The following is a 26,867-nucleotide window of genomic DNA, read 5'->3' on the forward strand; positions in this document are numbered from 1 at the left end:
CTTGTGTTATCGAAGAGAAAGTGGGCCTAAAATAAATTAATCGTGTGTTATTATATATTAGAGATGAAAATAAATTTATAAAGAATAATATAATTTTTATTAAAAATATCTTTAATAAATAGAAAGATAATTGCCAATCAAGTTGATCATTACAAAAATTATTATTTAAGTAAAAATGATATTACTTAATTAAAAATACTTATTACTTGAGTAACATATTTAAGTAAAAATAATATTATTTGATTAAAAATAATTTTTACTCAATTAATCTTTATGAGTAGATTTCAGTATAGAAATATTACTTGATTAAAAATATTTGTTACTCAAATAAAAATGATATTACGTGAGTAAAAATGATATTTCGGTTGGTTCAATTATTTTATTTTTCTTTAGTAAAAAGAGTGAACTAAACCAAATTAACTGAAAAACTCAAATGTAAAAATCAAACTAAATTGGTTACAAATCGAATCACTAATTTTGGTCGGTTTAATTTAAACAATATTTTGGTCACCCCTAATGATTAAACACTAATAAATGTGTTTTTCAAATAAGATATATTTATTATACTTTATTTTTACTAATCAAACACTTTTATTAGTTAACGAAATCATTTAAAACAGGATACATTAATTATTAATTAATAAAGTTATTTGAATATTAAAAATAAAATAAAATAAAAATATTTTATTTAAAAAAAAAATTATTTTTTATTACTTAATCATTAATAAAAATATTTATATATTTTGTTCTTATCATAAATATGTAAATTAATTTGCAACTGATGTGGTGAATGCACCAAATAATTTCACCATTCATGGAGATTCTTCCCCAAATGATCTGTAACCCAGATCCATCAGGCTCAAAGTTTCGGGGCGGCCCATACTTCCCAACCCGCCGCCTCTTTCTAAGAAATTGAATGAGCTGATCGCTTCGTACCCTCATCACAGGGCCTCTCCCCGAAGAACCATCTCATTGTCCACTTCGATCCAATCCTAAACGCCATTTACGGACCCTCCGCCCCAGACTTTGCATGCTGGAACTCTCCGACAGTTTTTTTTGTCATCAGTATCGATTGCAGATTGTTGTTTCGAAGAAGATGGAGCTTTTGATTTGATTCGAGTCGTTGGATAGAGTTTTCGGAGAATGGCGGGAGTAGCTATAGTCCTGGATCTAGTGCGGAAATCCCAGAGCCGGGGCGGCCAAACCCTGCACTCGCACGGTTCTTTCTCCGCCGCCGTCTCAGCTTCGGCGGCCGCCGCCTCCGTGGCCGCCGCCGCTCCCTTTGCTGCTAGGGCTTTGTTTGGGTACCCTCTTTCTCTCGCCGTGTATTTTGCATGCACTGATAAACATAGATATGCATAACCAATGAAACTACTTTATCTCAAGTCTCAAACATTTTAATCTCTGCTATGGAATCAATTAAAGCAAAATTCCATCCCAAAAGCTTCCCCATCAGCCAATGTAGTGGTGAGATATTTTTATCGTAGAATTACTATCTACGTCCTCAATGGCGTATAAGTTAATCTTTGTAGATATCACCACCAGGGTTGTGAATAAGTTGAGCTACGTAGTGGACTTTTGAGTTTAGTTTGGTAACTAATGGGGATTTCAACAGTTTCTCAAAACAATTTATTTTACTTTGAGCCAATCTCAAATGAGTTTTTGTTGGGTCTATTTTGGACCGAGTTCCAGTAGCTTGATTCTATCGTGCTCTTTTGAGTTTGTTGAGTTGCCGTCATAAAATGAGCAAGGCTTGGACGAGCTTCAGAAGAATTGAGCTATGATCCTACTCTTGACATCAAGCACTCTGGTGCGGCCTTCTGAGCCTTTTTCATCTTCTTGGACGTCTACTTCTGTTTTCTAAATTAAATTGAAACGGAATGAGATTTGTGTTTTGTAGGTTCTCTTCTGAAAGTAATACACAATCAGCAAAACTTGCACTAAATAGCAATTCTTTCCCTTGATAAAATTTGCTGCTAATTAAACTCTAATTCTCTTTCTATTCTAATTAAAATTTTGGGCTCCCTATAAATGTATTCTATTTTTTGCTAAGACCCTAGAAATGTATTTTATTTGGCTATAAATTGTATTTTAGTTTAAAGTGATTGTCTGAAACTGCAGATAGTATGTCAGCTAGTATCATGCAGATATAATTTATTGTACAGGTGCATATGGGGTTCTGCTGCTATTTTTCCTAGTTTCATTCTCTCTCTCTCTCTCTATATATATATATATATATATATATATATACACGCACATATTTTGTGAGATTAAGGCTGTGATTGTTGTTGTAGTTGTTTGTGTCTGTTTAGATTGTTGCCATGGACCTATACTCTCTTTTGGTTAAGTCAAATAAATATTGCAGATCCAAGAGATAAAACTTGAAATAATTGATCACCATGAGACAAGAAACACATGCAATGCACTTGTTTCCTATAGTATTATCCATATGTTAGATATACATCTGTCCCCTATATATATATATATAGTAACTTAAGTTTTTTGGATACAGCAATGGTGGAAGGTCAGTTGCATATTGTGATGCTGGCATAGCATTAACTGATGAGGATTATATTTCCAGCTTAAAATCTGCATCTGGAAATATTTTTCAGCATGATTCTCTGCAGTACAGTACCAAAGAGTACTATATTGAGCTAAAACCCTTATTCTCAGCTTTTGGAATGCAATCTTTCGCACTGACTTCATTGAGGTCTTTCTTGTTATTTTATTTGCCTCTTTTGGAGCCTCGTTCAAACATAGAAGAGGACGATGATGACTTCCTACAGGATACACCAGAAGAATCTCATGTAGATTTGGTTGTCCCTTTCAAGAAGTCAGTGAAGCAAATTGCCCGTGAGGTGAGTTTATTAAGTTTCTCCATCTCTATTTTACCCTCCAAATTTATGATTTTTAGTCAATCTTCACTATCCTGGTGGAATGAGGGGCAAAGTTGAATAATTCTTGATTTAGGGCAACCATGGTGGCAAGAGACTTTTAGCCTTGTTAGCTATATGAAAGAAGATTTAGGTCTGATGGAAAGATAACAATGTGGCTTTTTTGGTTCTTTCCTAAATATTTTTTTGTCCAGAAAGCAGTAAAATATTCTTAAATTTGAAGTTTCTATTGAAATCTTTTCGCATTAAATACTACCATTTTAAAAAATTAACTCACTGGGGGATTTTTTTTTCCTCTGGCCTGTGTCTTATGAAATTACAATTATATCATTGTAATCTGCAACTACTCAACAGTTGGTATTATGTGTAGAGGGGGCCCTTCTTGAACATATTTATGAGGGACAGAGTCCAAATAACTCTATGACATTCTATCTATGACTGCAAGAGCCAAATTACTCTTTTTTTTTTTTTTTGTATTACATTCTATCATATTATTTGTAATAAAAATAAGTGTTACACATGTAAATGCCACGAAACTGCCATTGTGCCCTTAGTAACTTCATAAATTTTATGAACTAATTGTAGAACATGGTTCCTTATAAATCTCTCCTACTTTATTGCTCCCCCATTTTGATTTGTTGGTCCTGCAAGCAAACCCTTTTTGTTTCTCATCTTCTCCCATGGCCTACTCTCCCATTTCCCATTTAAAATCCTATTTGGTGATTATTAACAAAAATGAAAGTTATCCTTGTCACAAAATGATAAAAATTAAGCAAGTGATGTGAGTACCTTGCTAGCATGTGTAGAGCATGGTGGTAAAAAAATAATCAAGCTTTAAAAATACTTATAATTTCATTTGTTTCAAATTATTTAGATTACATGAACAATATTGATCAATGTTCATTGGAAAATACAATAAATAGCTAAAGATTATATTTGGAGTTTAAATTGATTGATTGTTTGTTTAATTGATATGCAAGCATCTATAAAAAGATGTACACCTTAATGGACTGATACATGACAACCCCCTTCCCTCCCCAAATTAAAAAAAAAAAAAAAGGTCTGTCTATATGGGCACATATAAGTCATCAAATGAAATCTATAAAAGGTTCACTAGCCTGAAAAGAAAAAAAGAAGTAAATCTATAAAAGGCTCAATAGAATTGAAAATGGTTCTGTTCTGAAAGAATGAGGTACTACTGGACACCCTGAAAAGGGCTTGTATTATGCTTCCTCCACAGGAACAACATACAAAAAGGAACAAGACTTCAAACTCTGCACAAACTATGATCTAGATATGCCCTTCCCCCAATATTGCAAAAGATCCAGAATAGAGGCCAGTGCCACTGTGTCACGGCCTAAGCTTGACAATTCCTTCTTTCTAATCTGATGGGAATTAGAAGGGCTCTCGCAAGAATAGAGAGCAGAAAATAGAGAAGGAATAAGGGAGAAAGAGAGTAAGAATGAGGGAGAAAAGAGAGAAGAAGAGAGGAAGGAAATCAGAATTTTGTAATATTCTTGATGATGATCCATCCATGAAGGTGTCATGAACCTAGGATCAGTTTGGGAATCGGAAGAATCTGATTCAGCTAAGGCCAAGAATAGAAGGAAATTAGACGGAGATTTGAAAGAATGAGGGGGAAATTAGAAGAAGTGTTAAGGGGATTAGAAGAATAGAAAAGAAGGAGATGAAGATCAAGAAAGGGGAGAGAATTTGGAGGAGGAGAAATTAGATTTCAACTCATTAATTTCTGGATAAAGAAACAAACCCATTACATCAACCTTATATAGGCATATTTGCCTTTTAACAGCCTAGCACATGCTCCCATGCGCTTCTAACCACTTGCTAAAATATATTCTAACAATTATTATAAACCTATTACAAGATTACCCTTTTATTATATCTCTATTACAATATTGACCTTCCATTACTCCTAGGGACATGACAGAAGGATTTGGAGAAGTGCTTGGAGGAGTGGATTCTCTTGCCAAGTAGGCCTTACACCCTTCACGGTTGTAACAACCTGCCTACTCCCTAACCTCTTGCACATGGCAACCTGTGGCTACAAAACTAACTACTATTAACAGTAATTACAACAATAAAAAAATTAAAATGGCTATAACTCTGGTTCTTCTTGTGACATTTTCCCCCTTCTTTACCAAGTTCTTGTCCTCAAGAAATGTTGAGGAGTGATGAGGCTAGCAGTCCTTGGAAATTGCTTGAGCAAATTAGGGAGATACTCCCAAATATTGCTATCAGTTGAGTTGCCCTGCCATTTAACCAAGACCTGAATAAGGGGAGTCCTATGCTTGTACACCACCCTCCTCTCCAGTATAGCCTCTGGTTCCACCATCTTGTTAACCTCTTTAAGAAGAATAGGCAACGCAGGACTCACTGATTGTGTGCCCACTGACCTTTTTAGGAGGGAGACATGAAATACAGGGTGAATTTGCGAACCTGCTGAAAGCTGTAAATGATATGCTACCTTCCCCACCTTAGCCTCTATGGGAAATGGCCCATAATACTTGGGACTAAGTTTGGTCACCTTCCTTTGAGTAATGAATCTTAAATAAGGGTACCTCAGTCTCAAATACACCTCTTCCTCTACTGCAAACTCTCTCTCACTCCTTCTCCTGTCAGCAAACTGTTTCATTCGATTTTGAGCTGATGCCAACTCTTGTTTCAGTTGTTGTGACACCTTCCTTCTCTATTGTAGATAATCTTCCATAGTTGCCGCATTAGATCCTCCCCCCACTGTAGGCAAGACATGTGGTTTATACCCAAATAAGGCTTCAAATGGGGACATTTTGAGTGATGAATGGTGGTTAGTGTTATATCACCATTGGGCTAAAGACAACCACCTATGCCACTCTTTCAGTTGTAAGAAGCAAATACACCTTAGGTAGGTTTCGAGGCTTTGGTTCACCCTTTCGATCTGGCCATTGGATTGGGGGTGATAGGCTGTAGACATACTCAATTTTGTTCCTAAAGCCTTCATAAGCTCCTACCACATCAAATTGGTGAAGATCCTATCTTGGTCTGAAATGATGGACTTAGGAGTCCCATGTAGCTTCACCACTCGATCCAAGAAGGCCCTAGCCACCTCCTGAGCTGTGTAGGGATGAGTTAACCCTATAAAATGGGTAAACTTGGTTAACCGGTCTATCAACACCAATATACTATCTTTACCCTCTGACTTGGGCATCCCTTCCACAAAATCCATGGACACACTAGACCATGCTTGGTCTGGAATGGGTAAGGGCTGTGGTAGCCTCGAATAAGCTACCGTTTTTGACTTACACCTCTTGTAGGTGTTACAAGCCAGCACAAACCCCTTAACTTCTATCTTCATCCTTGGCCAATAAAATAGCTGCCTAACTCGCAAGTAGGTGTTCTGAGCTCCTGAATGCCTCCCCCCCCAAAAGGGAGATTCATTTAGAGCTTGCATTATCTTCCTCTTAAGTTCTGCCTTGTCCCCAATCATTATTTTACCCTGGTACCTCAACATACCTTCCGCCAAGGTATGTCCATTAGCCTCTTTGGCCCCCATAGTCAGTCTTTCCAACAACTTCTTTACCTTCTCATCCCCTTCATAGCTGTCTACCACCTCTCGGTACCACTCAAGAACCACCAAGGTTATAGCGGTCAAACTCTCTTCTTCGTGGCACCTGGAAAGAGCATTAACTGCTATATTTTCTTTCCCTTTTCTATATTGTATCATATAATCCAAGCTCATCAGCTTGGGCATGCCCTTCCGTTGTAGTTGTGTTTGTAGTTTCTGTTGCAACAAAAACTCCAAACTTTCATGATCCGTTTTAATTATAAATCTGCCCCCTACCAAGTAATGCCTCCACTTATCAACAACCAACAACACAACTATAAATTCCTTCTCATATATGCTAAGCCCCAAGTGTGTAGGGCTCAAGACTTGGTTTAGGAATGCTAGTGGTCTTCCTTCTTGCACCAATACTATCCCAATACCTGTCCCACATGCATCTGTTTCCAGAACAAAGGGCTTGCTAAAATTGGGCAACCCTAATACTGGAACCCTGCTCATAGCCCCCTTTAACTTCTTGAAAGCCCTTTCTGCTTCTAGCTCCTAGCTGAAACCCCCTTTCTTCAAAAGATCGGTGAAGGGTTTGCTAATTACTCCATAGTCCTTCACAAATCGGCGGTAGTATCTGGTCAATCCTAAAAACCCCTTTAAGGCCCTCACTGAAGTAGGCCTTGGCCAAAACACCACGGCCTCTACCTTTCTTGGGTCTGTACTAACCCCATTCTTTGATATGATATGCCCCAAATATTCCACCTGTCCTTGACCAAATGCACACTTAGATTTCTTAATAAAAAGTTAGTTAGATTTGAGGATCTCCAAAATGGTTTTGAGGTGAGTTAAATGTTGGTTAAAAGTAGGGCTATAGATTAGTATATCATCAAATAATACAAGTATAAATTTTCGAAGATGGGGCTCAAAAATTCTGTTCATGAGGGACTGAAAAGTGGCTGGGGCATTGGTGAGCCCAAATGGCATCACCAAGAGTTCAAAGTGCCCATGGTGAGTCCTAAAGGCTGTTTTGTGGATATCCTTGGGTTTCATTCTAATTTGGTGGTAACCCGAGCATAGGCCAAGCTTAGAAAAGAATTGGACATGGTGAAGCTCATCCAAAAGATCTTCCACCAAGGGTATAGGGAACTTATCCTTGATGGTCATGGTATTAAGTTGGTGATAATCCACACAAAATCGCCATGATCCATCTTTTTTTTTGACTAATGGGATTGGGGAAGCAAAGGGGTTTTGGCTAGGTCTAATGATGGATTATTGTAGCATTTCCCTAACCATTCTTTCAATCTCATTCTTTTGGATTGGGGGATAATGATAAGATCTAATGTTGACAGGCTTGGTATTTGGTTTTAGGTTGATAGAATGGTCAAACATTTTGTTAGGGGGAAGGGATTTGGGTTCAATGAAAAGGTCCTTATACTCTTCCAACAATTTATTAATGAGATCTAAATGGTATACCTGATCAGGCATCCCCTGGGGTGTGCTGACTATCAGGTAGATCTCTCCTTTCATCCTCTTGTCACCATGTCCCTCCTTTATGGCCACAATTGAAAAGAGATGTGCCAACTGATTCCACTTCCCTCTGAATACCCTCTGTAGCCTTTTCCCAGAGATCATTTTTCAAGTTCTAGCTTCTTTTCCCCCTGATAATGTCATCTTCCTTCCTTCTTTCTCAAAGGACACCTCCATTTGGTTAAAATCAAAGCTAATGGGGCTTGCCCCCTTCATCTAATCGACTCCAAGAACTACATCACAACCCCCTAACTATAGTTGTCTTAGATTTGTCTCAAATCTCTCACCCTGTATTTCCCATCAGAAGCCATTGCAGGCTGATTTGCGCATCACTGATTGCCATTGGCTACTGTCACACTCAAGGGTGGTGTCCCTGTGAGTTGACACTTCAGCCATTTGGCCGTGCTTTCATCAAGAAAGCTGTGGGTGCTCCCACTATCAATTAGGATCATAAGGTTGCAGCCCTTAATTTGTCCCTCCACCTTAATGATTTTATTGTTGGCTACTCCCTTCAAAGCATGAATTGATATCTCTCCATTGTCCTCCTCCCCAATCTCCTCACGGTCCTCTTCCTCTGCCTCTTCTTGTTCATCCTCATCATTCCCTTCCAGCAAAAGAATTTGCCTCTTGCATTGATGTCTGGGATGGTATTTATCCCCACATCGAAAGTAAAGGCCAGCCAATCTCCTTTGCTCCCTTAGTTGCTCTCCATAAGGAACTGAACTTGATCCCACCACATTTTTCACCCCATTATTCCCTTTCACCATATCTCGGTTATAGCTTCTTCCTCCTACGTTGGATGTTCCCAAAACCATCCCTTTTGATTGCTGCCTTTGCTTCTTTAGTAAGGCCTCCACTACCATCTCTTGTAACCGGGCACTCTTAGCTTCCTGCTCTACAGTTTGGGGCCTCATCATTTTAACCATTGGCCTAAGCTTCTCACTAAGGCCACTCATGAAGCTTGACACGAAATAAGCTTCTAAGAGGTGAGGGTTGTGGTTGATCATAAACTGTTAGGAAACCAGCCGATCGCGTAGCTTTGATTCTGCCCGGTTATGATCCGTAGAGTTGCAAACACGAACTTCTCCAAGTCGGTCCACACGATCGACGCTTTCTACGAACGCCTCGAGTAATGCTAGCAACCCTAGGCGCCTCTTGAGAGATCCGAAATTTCTCACTCTTTTCCAGCTTCTTAAGTGGCATATTTATAAAGTTAAAAACCTTAATAGTGCCTTGGAAAACCCCTAAACAATTTAGGCCCGGCCCTTAATCACATTGGGCCGAATCTCTCTTTTAAATTGTGGAATGGGCTCGATCTAAGTGTGTGACTCCTTAGGTCCACCATTGGGCTAGATGTAGGACCAATTCCATTGGGCTATATGAAGGCCCAACTTATTAAATTAATTAAACTTATGGGCCTCTTAATTAACACATTTCATGGGCTTCTTAATTAAACTTTTTAATTAATAGTTTTAGAATTAATCAAATTAATTCTAAAACCCTACATATCATGGTTAACGTCTAGCAACATGCCATGAATACCTAGCCAACGGTGAAAAACACGGATCTTTTCAATTGCAATTACTGTGCAGTAAAATCCTTTCATCAATTTATGTCCCGATTGAATTTAGGGTATGGTTTTATGACGAAATCCTAATCATTCAATAATTATGTATCCATTCCAGATTTATGACTTGATAGGTGAAATCAAAACACCTTTTGATTTCCACCTCATTTTAGCCAAGGATTTCCTCAGTCATGAAATCATCGGAATACATAGGACATCTTCTCATCTTATCGATAAGTGATGAATCCTATTTCGACATTCACAAGCCTTCATATGTGATAAGGTTATGCCCAGTGATAATTTGTTAATGACTCCATTAGAACCCAAAAAAGAACCAAAGTGTAACCAGTCAAATATAAGACTGTCATGATGTCTCAAGTCTAAGGATCAATCTGCACTATTGCAACACAGGAATTCCAATTCGACATTAAATAATAACCATTAGGAATTCTGTAGCGGGTCAGTTCAGTGTACTTATTCTTATAATAAGCACCCACATATATGCACTAGTGTTCTCACACCGATGTCCATGAAATGAGACATTCTCCTAATTGAGCATGCATCATATGTGCTAGTCTATCCGAGTTATTAGTGTCCAATCCTAATAACTCCATGACTAGGAACATTTAAGATCAAGGCTTGAAAGGGAATATATTTCATGATCGTCATCTCTATGCACGACTATATTCCATGAGCCTATTTGATCTATGGACTTTGTCAAGTATGGATTACAATAAATAATGATGATAACCATTAATGACAAATAAAAAAAATAATGCCTTGCAATAACAATTGATTGAAGATAAAGAATCAAAATGTAAAGTATGATCAATTACATGTAAATATAATTGGCTTGTGGGGTATAATTCTAACACATAAAGGATCTCAACTCGTCAAACCTTCATAATTAGGCTCCCACACTCCTAGTTTGTCTGAATTTGTTGAATTCCTCTATAATATCCACCTTACTCTTCTCCCTAAAACGCTTACACAGGTTTTTAGAGAATTATTCCCAAGTATAATCCTTTCTCACCTATCACAAGCCTAATGACATAAGTGTAATAAATCTATAGATGCATAGCTATAGCTGTAATAACAGATAGTAGCATGTGATTGGCAGTTTCGCCTAGGCCACTTGTAGGCAATCGGTTACAATAACAACCAAGGGGGTTAGCCTATAAAAGGCAGTGTATACGAGGATGGGATCTATCAATGAATACATTTGGATCTTTCCCTCTTTGAATTCTTTCCCTCTCTTCTCTTCCCTCTAATTCAAATTCTCCCTCCCTCTCTTTCTCTTAAAACTCTCGGCTCTTCCAGAATTGCCCAAGTCTTAGACTCGAGACTTGACAATTGGTATCAGAGCTAGCGGCCTTGACAGTGTTTGTGGGAGGAATTGCAAAGCAAACGATGGCGAAAGGAACAAGACTCAAGCAAATGGAGATGAGAATGGAAGCGCTGGAGTTTGGAATGTCGCATACACACAAAGCTATCACCCAAAGTAGGGAAGACGTGGCTGCAATGCAAGAGGAATTGGCGACTTCTCGTGAATATATGCAATGCGAGCTAGAGAGGCATAGAGAGACGATGGACCAGTTTGGTCAAAGGATCAACAACATGTTTAATATGCTGTCGTCCTTACCACAATTCCGTTTGCCATCGAAATTTCCCCTGTGATCTGGAGCTGGACCGAACTCAAATGGATCTGGTATACTTCCGAGGCCTCTAGGAGAAACGGAGTCGAAAGGAGTGTAAGGTATTGAGACGGATCCTCAGGTAAGAGATTTTCATTTACAATCTGGTACTCACACGCCAATGCCAAGACTAGAGATACCATTGTTTGATGGAACAAGGCCAAGGTGGTGGATCCGTTGGTGTGAACGTTTCTTCCAATACTACAATGTGGCTGAGCCACAGCGAATTACATTGGCCACAACCTATCTTAATGATACGACTGATTCTTGATTTCAAGAATGGTTCAGGTACAGAGAACTTGGGGTGAGATGGATCGATTTTGTCGAAGAATTGTGTAGGAGATTTGGAGAAAAAATATGGCAGACATGATCGAAGAATTCAATAAACTTAGACAAGAGGGGGCTGTAATAGAGTATTCGGAAAAATTTGAGGAGTTGGAGCCTTAATGTGGAATGCTCAACCAACACTTTTTGAGCAATATTTTGTGTTTAGCTTTATTAGTGGGCTTAAGGATGAGTTGAGATCAATGGTAAAGATGCTGATGCCAACCACAGTTAGGCAGGCGGCAGAGAAGGCTAGGTTACAAGATTTGATGTTAGAAACAATCTACAAAAGGAATAGGGTCTCCCCTCGTACGGGTCCATTAATCAGTTTACCTCCTAGTGGACACGCTAAGGAGGTGGGAACAACAGGGAGTACAGGTCTACCGAGAGGGAGTTAGCAAACCCTGGCTATCAGAAACCCCACTATGGAGCAGAGGAGGCAGATGAGGTTATGTTACAAATGTGGTGACCCTTACAGCCTTGGCCACCAATGTAGAAGGCAACTATTGAACATGGAAGGAGGTGAGGAGAAAATAACTGGGAAAGAGCAAGAAGATCTTGAGCAAACAGAGGAGGAGACCCCCCAAAATGACCCTGCCGATGAAGGGGGGGAAATTTCGTTTCATGCACTTAAGGGGGGGACACGCAGGGCAAATCATTAAGGTTGAAGGAAGAGTAGGCAAGAGAAGGATAATGGTGCTGATTGACAGTGGCAACACCCATAGCTTCCTCAATGAAGCAATTGCCACTAAATTAGGTTGCACACTCGTGGATACTACCCCCTTATCTGTAACTGTAGCTAACGACAGTAAGATGTACAACAATTACAAGAGTGTGGGTTTAAATGGCTGATGCAAGGGGAGGAGTTCTCTATGGATTTGAGAATTTTGGAGTTAGGAGGCTGTGACATAGTCCTTGGGGTGGATTGGATGAGGACAGTCAGCCCTCTGACTTTCGACTACAATAAACTAGAAGTCACACTTGATTTGAAAGGAAGGAAGCTGACACTAAAAGGGAGCCTTGAGGCAAGGAAATGTAAGGTGATCGCAGGAAAAAGGTTACAGAGGTTGTTATTTAAAGGGAAAGGGTAGGTATCTTAGATGTTTTCCATTCAAGCCATGGAGAAGGATGAAGGAGAGCAGGAGGGCCCTCCAGTCACCGACCTCTTTGCAAAGGTAACTTTTCCTACTGAATTACAACCATTGCTTATGGAATTCAAGGAATTATTTGTGGAACCACACACACTGCCCCCAAACCGCCTGTTCAACCATTCCATACCTTTGAAACCCAATTCCGAGCAAGTAAATGTCCGAGCCTACCGTTACCCCCCTCACCAGAAGGCTGAAATTGAAAAACAGGCCAAAAGCATGCTCCATTATCCAACCTAGTTAAAGCCCTTTTGCATCTCCCGTATTTCTTGTAAAAAAGAAGGACGACACTTGGCGCTTTTGCGTAGATTATAGACAGTTAAATGACCTTACTGTGAAAAATAAATTTCCCATTCCCTTGATTGAAGACCTACTTGATGAACTAAGTGGGGCTGTCATCTTCACTAAATTAGACTTGAAGGCAGGGTATCATCAAATCAGGATGAACCTTGCCGACATACAAAAAACAACCTTCAGGACACACCAAGGCCTCTATGAATTTCAGGTGATGCCATTTGGGCTCACCAATACCCCAACCACTTTTCAAGTCCTTATGAACCACCTATTTGCCCCCTACTTGTGGAAATTTATCATGGTATTCTTTGATGACATTTTAGTTTACAGCCCTAATCTTAAACAACACCTATCCCACCTTAAAACCACATTTGAAGTCCTGAAATTTAACCAACTGTTTGTTAAGCCTTTCAAGTGTTCCTTTGCAAAGAATGAGGTGGACTATTTAGGGTATATCATCTCTAGTCAAGGAGTCAGTACAGACCTTAGTAAAATTGCAGCAATGTTGGAGTGGCTTAAGCCTTCGTCTATAAGGGAGTTGAGGGGATTTCTTGGGTTAACAGGGTATTATAGAAGGTTTATACAGAATTATGGGGTGATCAGTAAGCCATTGACTGAGTTACTCAAGAAAGACAATTTCGGATGGAACCCCTAGGCTGAAGATGCTTTCAGAACACTTAAAAGGCAATGGTGTAAGCCCCGGTTTTGGCCTTACTAGATTTTTCTAAGCCCTTTGTGATTGAGACAGATGCATGCGACATTGGGGTAGGAGCAGTGCTAACACAAGAAGGAAGATCCTTAGCTTACATCAGCTAAGCACTGGTTGCTCGGCATCGGGGGCTGAATGTGTATGAAAAAGAATTGCTCGCCATGATCATAGCCATCGACAAATGGAGGCACTACTTAGAGAGAGCCCCTTTCATAATATGGACGTACCATGACAGTTTGAGATACCTTCTGCAACAGAGGTTGCATACACATCTACAAAGGAAGGGGGTATCAAAATTGCTGGGCTTGGACTATGTGATACAGTATAGAAAAGGGAAAGAGAACATTGTGGCAGATGCTCTGTCACGAAGATCAGAAAAAGGGGCGTGTAAGGCCATCACAGCAGTGGTGCCCGATTGGGTCAAGGAAGTTACTGAGAGTTATGAGAAGTCCGAATGGATTAAATCCCTACAAACTTAGTTGGCAGTCAGGCATGTCAATGAACAAGGGTACTCTGTCTAATGGTCTAATCAGGTTTAAGGGTAGATTAGTCGTGGGGAATGATAAACAACAATAACAACAACAACATATCCAGCCTTTATCCCACTATGTGGGTTCGGCTACATGAATTTTAGACTTCCATGTATTTCTGTCTTTTGTCATATCCTCATTTAGATTCATATATTTCATATCAAATTTTAATGTCTCTCTCAAAGTCTTCTTGGGTCTACCTCTACCTCTTTTTATGACTAATTGTTCCATTTCATCAACTCTCCTCACAGGAGCGTCTCTTAGTCTCTTTCTCACATGACCAAACCATCTTAGTCTAGTCTCTCTCATCTTCTCCTCGATTGGCACTACTCCTACCTTATTACGAATAACTTTATTTCTAATTTTATCCTTTCTTGAATGTCCGCACATCCATCTTAACATCCTCATCTCCGCTACACTCGTCTTTTGCTCATGCTGGTATTTGACTGCCCAACATTCTGAGCCATATAGCAAGACTGGTCTTATAGCTGTCTTATAAAATTTTCCTTTCAATTTTAATGGGATTTTACCATTACATAACACTCCCGATGCATTTCTCCATTTTAGTCAACCTGCCTTAATTCTATGTGCGACATCCTCGTGGATTTCTCCATCTTTTTGAATCACTGATCCCAAATATCGAAAATGGTCTTTTCTTTGTAAGATTTGGTCTTCTAATTTTATTATAACATCATCCACTCTTGCATTTTTACTAAATTTGCATTCCATATATTCTGTTTTCTTTCTACTTAATTTAAATCCCTTAGATTCTAAATTGTTTCTTCACAACTCAAGCTTAGTGTTCACTCCTTCTTTTGTTTCATCCACCAACACTATGTCGTCTGCAAATAGCATACACCATGGTACATCTGTCTGAATATCTTTAGTGAGTTCATCCATTACTAGGGCAAATAAGTATGGACTTAGTGCAGAACCTTGATGCAGTCCTATTGTAGTTGTAAATGGTTTAGTATTCCCTCCGCATGTTCTGACCCTTGTCTCTACACCATGATACATGTCCTTAAGGGCTTGTATATAGGCTATTTTGACTCCTTTCTTCTCTAAAACCCTCCATAATACTTCTCTAGGGATCCTATCATAGGCCTTTTCTAGATCTATAAACACCATATGTAGGTCCTTCTGATGATCTCGATACCTTTCCATTAGACGCCTCAGTAAATATATAGCTTCCATTGTTGACCTACCAGGCATGAAACCAAACTGATTTTCTGACACCTTTGTTTCCTTTCTGAGCCTCTGCTCTATTACTCTCTCCCAGAGTTTCATGGTATGACTCATTAACTTAATTCTTCTATAATTTTCATAGTTTTGAACATCTCCTTTGTTCTTGTATATAGGAACCAAAGTACTCTTCCTCCACTCATCTGACATCTTTTTTGATTTAGGATGGCATTAAATAGTTGCGTTAGCCAGGAGATGCCCTCTTCTCCCATGCATTTCCATGCTTCTATTGGTATATTATCTGGTCCCACTGCCTTATGATTTTTCATCTTTTTTAATGCTTGCCTTATTTCATTTGAACTTATGCGTCGATAGAATGTGTAGCTCACATTCCCTTCGGAGTTACTAAGATGTCCCAACCTAACTCTTGTGTCACCACCATCATTGAATAATTTTGTGAAATACTCTTTCCATCTCTCCTTAATCGCTCCCTCATTTACTAAAACTCTTGTGTCACCACCATCATTGAATAATTTTGTGAAATACTCATTCCATCTCTCCTTAGTCGTGGGGAATGATAGAGAATTAAAATCTAAAATCCTACAGGCATTACATAGCTCTCCTTTAGGCAGGCATTAAGGGGCCAGAGCTACTTACTACCGGGTTGGACAGATGTTCTTTCGGCCAGGACTCAAAAAAAGAAGTTACAGAGTTTGTGGCAGCCTGCATGACATGCCAACGCTGCAAGCATGAACAAGTGGCTTATCCGAGATTGTTACTGCCACTGGCTATACCGGATCAGGCATGGGAGGAGATATCTATGGATTTTATTGAGGGCCTTCCCAAGTCAGAAGGCCGAAACACGATACTAGTGGTAGTTGACAGGCTGACCAAGTTTGCTCACTTCATCAGCCTCACACATCCGTTCACAGCCCAGGAAATTGACTGAGTGTTCATTGATACAATGGCCAAACTGCATGGATTACCTAAATCCATTGTCTCGGATCGAGACAAAATATTCACTAGTCACTTTTGGCAAGAACTGTTCAAAGACCTAGGGGTGAGTTTACATATGTCATCCGCGTACCGTCCTGAGTCAGATGGGAAGACCGAACGAGTCAACCAGTGCTTGGAATCCTACTTGCGATGTATGTGTTTTGCAAGGCCTAAGAGTTGGGGCAAGTGGCTATCCTTAGCTTAGTAGTGGTACAATTCAAGTTACCACAACTCAATCAAGAAGACCCTTTTCGAGGCTTTATTTGGATACAAGACACCTACAATGCTCGCTATGACTGGTGTTAACGAGGCTCGAACTAACGCAGTAGAATATTTGCAAGACAGACAGGAGATGGTCTCAATACTCAAACAAGAGTTGGTTATCGCTAACAACAGGATGAAATAGGTTGCGGACCGCAAACAAAGTGATAGAAATTTCGAGGTAGGGGATTGGGTCTTTCTAAAGGTCAGACGCTTCCTACAACACTCCTTCTTTGCTACCACCCCCACCAAGCTCAATCCAAAGTACTTCGGACCATTTCGCATTTTGGAATGGGTGGGTCAAGTCGCCTACAAGCTACAGTTACCTCTCAACGTGGAATGCCATCCCGTCTTTCATATCTCCCTCTTGAAGAAGTACATCAAGCCTAATGCTACTGTTAGCCCAGAACCGCCACCTACCGCGGAAGAGGTCGAAGGAGCAGTGGAACCTCTAACTATCATCAACAGAAGGATAATCCATCAGGGCCCCTTGCCCCTCATCCAAGTGTTGGTCCAGTGGTCACACCAGCACCCAGAGAATACCAGTTGGGAATACCTACCCCAGCTGTTGAACCAATTCTCACAAGTTGCTCAATTTTTCTCCTTCCTTGGGGACAAGGAAGATTTTAAGGGGAGTGGGACTGTCACAAGCCTAATGGCATAAGTGTAATAAACCTATAGATGCATAGCTATAGCTGTAATAACAGATAGTAGCATGTGATTGGCGGTTCCGCCTAGGCCACTTGTAGGCAATCGGTTATAATAACAACCAAGGGGGTTAGCCTAAAAAAGGCAGTGTATACGAGGATGGGATCTATTAATGAATACATTCAGATCTTTCCCTCTTTTTTCTTTCCTTCTAATTCAAAGTCTCCCTCCCTCTCTTTCTCTTAAAACTCTTGGTTCTTCCAGAATTGCCTAAGTCTCAGACTCGAGACTTGACATCACCCTTAAGACACCCTTGAAACTATGCGTTTACTACTTCATTAAAGTATCCAGTGGCTAATGTTACCCTCTGCATCCTCAGTATGTTATACCAATTGAACAATCTCTCACACTTCCTTAACCACCATCGGGGGTTAGTTCCCTCAAATATTGGAATCTCCATCCAAGGCATGGGAAACCCCAGATAAGAGGGATTAGGTTGGTCGTTCTTATCCCTGCCCATCATTCTTTCTTATTCCTCCTCCGGGTCCATCTCAATCTCCGAGGTCCCGTTTCCCCTGTTCATTCTATTCCCCTGTAAAATTGGTTCAGTCCTCTCTCTAGGAGGAAAATCATGAGAGACCCTTACCACATTCTGGCGAGTAAACATCACCATGAATTGCTGTAACTAGGCTCCCATTTCTTCCTGCAACCTCATGATTGATCCCTCCAACCTCTATTCTAGCCTCTTCATCGAACTCTCCAACTTGCGATCCATAACCATGATCGCTTCATGGTTGAGGGCACTCCCTAACTCCAACTGATCGATTCGGTTTTGGAATTCCATCATAGTCGAGCTGACTTGTTGCAGTTGCGACTCGAAATTCTTCATGTGGGTTCCTTCTGCCATCTAGCCAATTCCACAGAGCCCCGACTAAGAATCGTTGCTTTGATACCAAATTTGTCACAGCCTAAGCCTGACCATTCCTTCTTTCTAATCCAATGAGAATTAGAAGGGCTCTCGCAAGAATAGAGAGCAGAAAACAGAGAAGGAATAAGGGAGAAAGAGAGTAAGAATGAGAGAGAAGAAGAGAGGAAGGAAATCAAAATTCTGTAATATTCTCGATGATGATCCATCCACGAAGGATTTGGAGAATTTATATAGGCGCTTGGAGGAGTGGATTCTCCTACCAAGGTGGGCTCTACATCCTTCACGATTGTAACAACCTGCCTACTCCCTAAGCTCTTGCACGTGGCAACTCGTGGCTACAAAACTAACTACTATAACAGTAATTACAGCAGTGAAAAAATTAAAATGGCTATAACTCTGGTTCTTCTCGTGACACACTGAATGAATACCAAATTAAGAGAAGCCAAGACTTTTGATATCATAGGTGGCCAAGCCAAAATTGCGATGGCGAGGTGGTCAAGACACTTCTTGCTTCTTGTACACAAAAGCCACCAATCGACATGATCTATCCTCTCTTTCAAAGATCTATATTGGCAATGCTAGTTCTGGGATGCATTAGGAGAGTTAAAATTTTATTGACAAAGAATAAACTTTTGAAAGGGAACACTCATAAAAAACTAGTAATATGCCTGTATTAGGAAATGATTGTTATGTTTGGTTTTACTTTAATCTAGTTATTACTCATGAACTACATTGAAAATGTAGTTTGTGATTTTGAGAATTTTTCAGATGAATGGCATAAAGATTTGGTAATGCTAATGCATAAAAGTCAAGGGAATTATTTGAAATTAGTCCAATTTGTTGAGAGGAGTTTGTCTAATAAATTAATTGAGAAGATTTTCTCCATGTACTTTGAATGCTTTACATCCTCTTTGAGGCACTCAAATATCTCAACGCTCTTGCCACAACACCTTATTGCTCATGGGAGTCTTTATTGGTCAAGTTGATGCCAAGTTGAAGCATCTTCCTTCTCGCACTTAGGAGTCCTCTAGAAGGGTTTCTGAAGCATAATTATCATCCTTGTATTATACTAGCCGGTATGCAAACAAAATTGATACAAAATATCAAAATATTGTTTTGCCTACTGAACAAACTTAGAACTTAGGAATTAATACCCTCTTAAGTAATAGGGTTGAGAAAATACCAACTGCTACACAATTCTCGATTACAAGGATACTTTAAATACAACAATTCTACTTATCTACTATCTAAATTTTAGGAGTTTAAAATACAAAAACAACAACAAATAAGGAGAGAATTTTTCTCCTAAGTTTTCTCATAATTCTAAGGAATAGCTTTATCTTCACCTAATTCTTAGGAATGGTTGGCTATAGCTTTATCTGATCTTCTTCCTCTTATTTCGATTGTATCTTCTTCTTATCTAGATTACTTCCTCAACACTCCCCCTCAAGTTGGTGAATAAATGTTTTTCGTTTTCAGCTTGCCTCTAATCAACTCAAAACCTTGCTTGTTCATTGCCTTGGTGAGAATAACAACTTCTTGTAAACCTGTGGGGATATATACAAGATTGATTCCACTATCTTCAATCTCTTGTTCAGTGAATTCTCTATCAATTCTCACATGTTTCATTCATTCATGTTGGACTGGATTGTTCACTATATTAATTGCAGACTTACTGTCACAATATAGTCTTGTAGGATTAGTATTAGGCACCTTCAAGTCTTCCATGAACTTCCCTAACTAGATTACTTCACAAATACCTTGAGCTATAGCTCGGTATTCTGCCTCAGCATTACTTCTAGCTACTACACTTTGTTTCTTGCTCCTCCATGTCACAAGGTTACCCTATAATTTTGTGCAATAACTAGAGGTTGATTTGCTGTCTTCTAGGAAACCTGCCCAATCAGCATTGTGACATGGAGGAGCAAGAAACAATGACTTCTTCTACCCTTGAATTCCTCTGTCTTCATCTTTCTTGAATAAAATACCATTATCAGGAGTTCCTTTAAGATATCTTGGGATATGATAAGTAGGCATTAAGATGTTTGCTAGTGGGTGAATGCATATATTGACTCACTTTACTCATTGCATAAGTAATATTAGGCCTAGTAAGAGACAAATAAATTAGCCTTCCCACTAACCTTTGGTATCTACCTTTATCAATTGCCTTTTCTATCCCATCTTCATTAGCTTTCCAGTTGGGTTCCAATAGTGTGTTAGCTAGTTTACAACCAAGCTTACCTATCTCCTTTAGTAGATCCAATGTATACTTTCTTTGAGAGAGAAAAATTCCGTCTTTGCTTCTTGCTACTTCCATCCCCCAAAAATACCTTAGTTGTCCAAGGTCTTTTACTTCAAATGCTTGCTACAACTGTCCCTTTAGTGCCTTAATTTCTTACTAATTGTCACATGTAACAATAATATCGTCTACATAGACAATTAAGATAGTTTTCAGACCATTAGCAATATGTTTGGTGAACAAAGTGTGATTAGACTGCCCTTGTTGATACCATGTAAGGTGGTGCTAAACCTTTTGAACCAAGCCCTAGGGGATTGTTTCAACCCATAGGCTCTATACAAAGATTTCTTTAGTCTACAAACTTTCCTTTGTCTTTAAATCTAGGAGGGATTCTCATATATATCTCCTCTTCTAGATCCCCATTAAGAAATGCATTCTTTATATCAAATTGATGTAATTCCCAATCTAAGTTGGCTACAAGGGATAATAACACACGTATGGAATTGAGTTTTGCAGTAGGTGCAAAAGTCTTTTCATAATCTATACCTTGTGTTTGAGTAAAGCCTTGTGCCACTAACCTGGCCTTATACCTCTCAATACTGCCATCAGCTTTGTGTTTTAATGTGAATACCCATTTGCTTCCTACCACTTTCTTGTTTTGAGGCAGATTCACCACTTCCCATGTACCATTCTTTTTCAGTGCATCCATTTCTTCCATTGCAAGCCTTCTCCAATTTGGTATTTGTAAGGCCTCATTGATATTCTTAGGTATTTGCACTTCATCAACCCTTGTAGTGAATGCCCTGAAATTTGGAGACAATCGAGAATATACCAAATGGTTAGAAATAGGATATTTAGCACATGATCTCATCCCCTTTCTCCAAGCAATTGGAATATCCAAATCATATAATTCAGGCTCTGCATTTTCAGTTATGTTATCCTCCTCAATAGGCATGATTGCTTCGGTCCTTTCGTCCTCTTTAGGTACCGGACCTACTTCCGGGGTTAATGATTGGTTTTGCTTTGGTTCAAGAGTCCTTCTAGAATACACTTGGATTAGTGGCTGTGAATTAGGAATTTCTTCTTTCATGTGTTGAATTTGCTGCTGCATTTTCTGTTCTCCCCCTTGAATTTGCTGTTGCATTTTATGTTCTCCCCTTTGATTAGTTACATAATTAGGAATAAGAGTAGAAAAAGTCATTGTTTCAGGAAAAACACTAACATCCCAGCAATCCCTACCTTGCTCTGCACTAGAAATCTCCCCCTGCAGAGGTTTGGTAGAGCTGTAGTATTGATTCTCAATAAATGAGACATCATAAGAGACAAAAAATTTCTTAGTGTTAGGGCAATAACACTTGTAGCTTTGCTGTGTGGGAGAATAGCAGACAAACACACATTTCAAAGACTTGGGATTTAATTTAAAGTGGTAGTGGTGAACAAAGGCTGTACATCCAAAGACTTTTTGGGACAAGGAATTTAGTATATGCGTAAGAAGAGGATAGGAAGTTGTGAATTGGTTTGCCTAGAGTTAAGTCTCATATCCAAGTGGAAGCAATCAAGTGTCTCAAGTGGCAAATTAGATAGGCAGTGGCCCAACTGTAAATTAGTTTAAGTTGGGGGGGGGGGGGTTAAATTGGAATTATCTAAATCCAATTGGTTGTATTGGGGTGTCTGACCCTGTTATAAATAAAGGGTAGGGGTGAGTCGTTTGAAGAAGAAGAAAATTTGTTTGTCGAGTGCATTTGTATTATCTGAGAGAAAAGGCTAGATAATCGATAGCACTTTGTAATCTTGGGGGAGAATACAAAAGTGTGTGTGTACTCGGAGAAGAAAGGACTGCTGTACTGATAAATTTTAGAATAATCAAAGACTGCTCTTGGGTGTTTTAAGGCTGGATGTAAGATCATTCATATTGAATGATCTAAACCAGGATAAAGATCTGTCTCTATTGTGTGGTTTGCATTTCTTTTACTGTTGTGTTCATTTGTTTTTGTAGTTTGTTTTAATTATGTTCTTGAGTTTTTAATCCGTGAGTGAGTAAGTGGTGAGAGGCTTAATTTCCTTCAAAAGAAATCTAATCTAGTGAATCCTAGGGATAACATAAGTAATGAGAGTATTCAAGGGATTTTTGAAGTTGAGAATCCTCGTGGGGAGTCTTTTGATGAGATAGGTAGTCATAAGGATGGCTTCTCCCCAATTGGAAGTAGGAATTGAGCTGGTAAACATTAGGGTTTTAACTATTTCGGGCAAATGCCTATTATTCCTTTCAGCCACTCCCACTCCATTTTGTTGAGAATTATAAGGGCATGTACTTTGATGAACAATGCCATTTTCACTCAAATAGGTCTCAAATTCGGTTGAAAAATATTCTCTTCCGTTATTCGATCGAAGGATATGGATTGAGGTTTGAAAAATGTTACGGACCATTTGATGAAATTTTCTAAATACTTTGTAAACTTCAAACTTTTCTTTTAGCAAGAATACCCAACACACCTTGGTATGATCATTGTCATGACCCTATGAACAATGAAAGGGTATTATTGTAATAGGATAAAATAGTTTGTTAGGGATATTTTAGCAAGTGGTTAGAAGCACATGGGAGCATGTGCTAGGCTGTTAGAAGGCAAATATGCCTATAAAAGATTGCTGTAATGGTTTGTTTTGTTATCCAAGAAATTAATGAATTGAATATGATTTTCTCCTCTTCCAAATTCTCTCTCCTTTCTTGATCTTCATCTCCCTCTTTTTCTGTTCTCTAATCTCCCTAACACCTCTTCTAATCTCTCCCTCATTCTTCCCATTTCCTCTCTAATTCCCTTCTACTCTTGGCTTAGCTGAATCAGATTCTTTCGATTCCCAAACTAATCCTAGGTTAAGCCCTAGGATCATGACAATCATCTATAAATGTGACAAACCAACGAGTGTGTGATAGATTTGAAATTTTTGTTAATCCGCCGTACATCACTATGTATTAGGTAGAATGGTATGGTTGGTTGATAAGAATGAATAGGGTGAACAGATTTTGTTTGCTTAGCAAGAATGCATTGTTCACAACTAAAAGACTCACTCATTTTATTGCCAAATAAACGAGGATACAAGATCTTTAGATATCTAAAGTTTGGATGGCCTAATCGTTTGTGCCATAAATAGATGTTAGAATTTGAAATAGCAGAAGATAAAAAAGAATTATGTAACTTAGGGAGCCTAGAATCACCAACAGTTCCTTTCACATAGTATAGGCCCTCTTTCTCCTCAGTATTGCCAATCATCCTAATTCATGTCTTTAGTAATTTTGCTGAGGGACAAAAGATTACATCTCAATGTAGGCACATATAAGATAGATTTTAACCACAAATCTTCTAAATATACTGAGCCTTCTGTCAGGTTCCTAGCCTGACAAGTGAAATCGAGAATGGAAAAGGAAGGGAGAGAGGGAATTGGAGAGAATTTTTAGAGGGAAAGAAGAGCGAAATTTAGGAGGGAGAAGGATTGAGAAGGAAACTAATTTCCTGGTTTTATTCAACATGTGGGAAAAGGCATAGATCAGCTTCTTTATACTGATCTTTGGCTCAGTTGGCGCCAAAAACGGTTAAGCTTTCTCTCACTTGCCTTACAACTTGCTCGGCACATGTTGGAACATTCCTCCAGCTATGATTTAACCGAAGCAATTATTTACATGGGCTTAGCTTAATAGATTGAGGCCTATTGCCGAATACATTGACCTAAGTATCTAACAATCCCCGCCCCTTAAAGCTTTTCTTGTCCGCAAGAAATATGGAGGAGACTGGCCATGTGGGGAAATTGTTGGAGCAGTTCTGGAAGATATTCCCATGTGTTGTTGTCCTCATGTAGAGATGACCACTTGACGAGGACTTGAATAAGTGGGGCTCCATGTCGGTGGATCACCCGTCGTTCTAAGATGGCGGCAGGCATCGGAGCTGGCCTGTCAGTGGCAGGCATGGTGGGCAGTGAGCTGCTATGCGGTTGTTGACCAATGGCTTTTTTGAGAAGAGAGACGTGAAACACCGGGTGGATGTGTGCGTGCTCTGGAAGTAGTAAATTGTAGGCTACAGTTCCAATCTTTTCGATAATAGGAAAAGGGTCATAGTATTTGGGACTAAGCTTGGAAATTGGCTGCTGAGACAAGGCCCTAAGATGTTGTGGCTCGAGCTTGAGGTAAACCTCTTCTCCCACTGCAAATTCTCGTTCGGTACGATGTCGATCAGCCATCTGCTTTATTCGATTTTGGGCTTTAGCTAATTCCGTCTTTACCATCTGTATGATTTCCTGTCGCTGTTGTAAGTAATTATCAACGGCGGCCACGGTAGTGTGGTTGGCTAAGGCCGGTAGTAGTCTTGGTTTATAGCCATAGAGAGCCTCAAATGGAGTCATGCGGATGAAACTGTGGAATGTTGAGTTGTACCACTATTGGGCAACGGCCAACCACTTATGCCACCCTTTAGGTTGTAGGAAATTGAAACATCTCAAATATAGCTCCAGCGACTGGTTTACTCGTTCGGTCTGGCCATCTGTTTCTGGGTGATAGGTGGTTGACATTAAGAGTTTTGTGCCTAGCAACTTCATGAGCTCTTTCCAGAATAGACTAGTGAAGATGCGGTCTCTGTCGGACACAATAGACTGCGGTATACCATGCAGCTTCACTATATTATCCATGAATGTTCTAGCAACGTCTTGAGCCGTGTAGGGATGGGATAACCCAAGAAAGTGGTTGAATTTGGAGAACCTATCCACCACTACCATGATGCAGTCTCTTCCTTCGGAACGAGGGAGTCCTTCTATAAAGTCCATCGTGATATTAGTCCAGGCTTGGTCCGGTAATGGCAGAGGTTGGAGAAGGCCGGGATGCGCTATAGTCTCATGCTTACACCTTCGGCACACATCACACTGCATCACATAGTTCCAGACATATTTTTTTAGCTGAGGCCAAAAGAATACCTGGTGGACTCTTCAGTATGTATTCTGGATACCCGAATGGCCACCAAGAGGGGACTCATGGAGTGCTTGTAGGATGTTCTTCTTCAATACTTCATTGTTTCCGATCACCGGGCGTCCTTTGTAGCTCAGTATCCCATTGTTTAGTGAGTAGCCGGGTCTGCTGTGCGCAGCCACACTTAATTGCTCCAGTAAGCCTTTGGTCCAGTCATCCTGAGGGTAACTGGCAGTCACTTCTTGTAACCAATCGGGAACAACTGCGGAGATAGCGTCACATGTCCCTTCTTCTTGGCAGCGAGACAAGGTGTCTGCTGTAACATTCTCCATTCCCTTTCTAAATTGGATTACATAATCTAATCCCATAAGCTTGGCCATGCCCTTCTTTTGTAATTGAGTGTGTAGTCGTTGTTGGAGCAAAAATTTAAGACTTTCATGGTCCGTTTTTATCACAAATTTGTTTCCTTCCAAGTAGTGCCGCCATTTTTCTACTGCCATGAGAACTGCCCTCAACTCCTTCTCGTATATGCTAAGTCCTTGATGGCGGGGAGCCAGAGAGTGGCTGAGGAAAGCCAACGGTCTGCCCTCTTGAGATAGAACGACCCCTATCCCATGGTTGTTAGCATCGGTTTCCAACACAAAGGGTTTGCAGAAGTCTGGTAAGCCAAGAACTGGAACTTCACTTAATGCTTTTTTAAGCTGCTCAAAAGCTGCTTCGGCCGGAGGACTCCATTTGAAGCTGTCTTTCTTAAGCATTTATGTTAAGGGCTTACTTATCGTTCCATAATTTCTTACAAATTTTCTGTAGTAGCTTGTGAGCCCAAGGAACCCCCTCAAAGCTTTGATGCTTGTAGGTTTCGGCCAAGATACAACAGCTGGAATTTTCTTGGGGTCTGTTCCCACTCCTCCCCCTGAAATGATATGTCCAAGATACTCCACTTGCTGTTGTGCAAAAGCACACTTTGACCTTTTGATGTACAATTGATTGTATCTCAAGATGTTGAATGTAGCCCTAAGATGGTCTAAATGTTGGTTAAAAGAGGGGCTGTAAACCAGGATATCATCAAAGAAAACTAACACAAATTTTCTGAGATGGGGTTCAAAAATTTGATTCATGAGAGCTTGGAATGTGGCTGGTGCGTTAGTTAGGCCGAACGGCATAACGGTGAATTCAAAATGGCCATGATGTGTTTTGAAGGCTGTTTTGGGGATGTCACTGGGATCCATTCTGATTTGGTGGTACCCCGACCTTAGGTCCAATTTGGAGAAAACAGTGGCGTACTTAAGTTCATCTAAAAGATCTTCAATAATAGGGATGAGAAATTTGTCTTTGATGGTAATGGCGTTAAGTTGTCTATAGTCAATACAGAACTGCCATGTTCCATCTTTTTTTTTGACTACTAGGATGGGAGAGGCGAATGGGCTGTGG

At 39.8% G+C, this 26,867-nt stretch overlaps 1 protein-coding gene across 2 annotated transcripts in view; it reads left to right on the plus strand.

Moving 5' to 3' along the window:
• The first annotated feature begins 893 nt into the window (after window positions 1-893).
• The window catches only part of LOC127792136 (uncharacterized), a 39,169-nt gene continuing 13,195 nt past the window's right edge, over window positions 894-26,867 (plus strand). For both annotated transcript variants that reach the window (XR_008021090.1, XM_052322505.1), the window contains exons 1-2: window positions 894-1,304; window positions 2,513-2,858. Coding sequence is in view for 1 of the 2 variants with exons in the window: in XM_052322505.1 (XP_052178465.1) it covers window positions 1,144-1,304; window positions 2,513-2,858 (507 nt within the window). In the remaining variant the exon portion in view is untranslated. The remainder of the gene's footprint in view (window positions 1,305-2,512; window positions 2,859-26,867) is intronic.

Source organism: Diospyros lotus, chromosome 15, assembly GCF_014633365.1.
Source record: "Diospyros lotus cultivar Yz01 chromosome 15, ASM1463336v1, whole genome shotgun sequence".
NCBI classification, from domain to species: Eukaryota; Viridiplantae; Streptophyta; class Magnoliopsida; order Ericales; family Ebenaceae; genus Diospyros; species Diospyros lotus.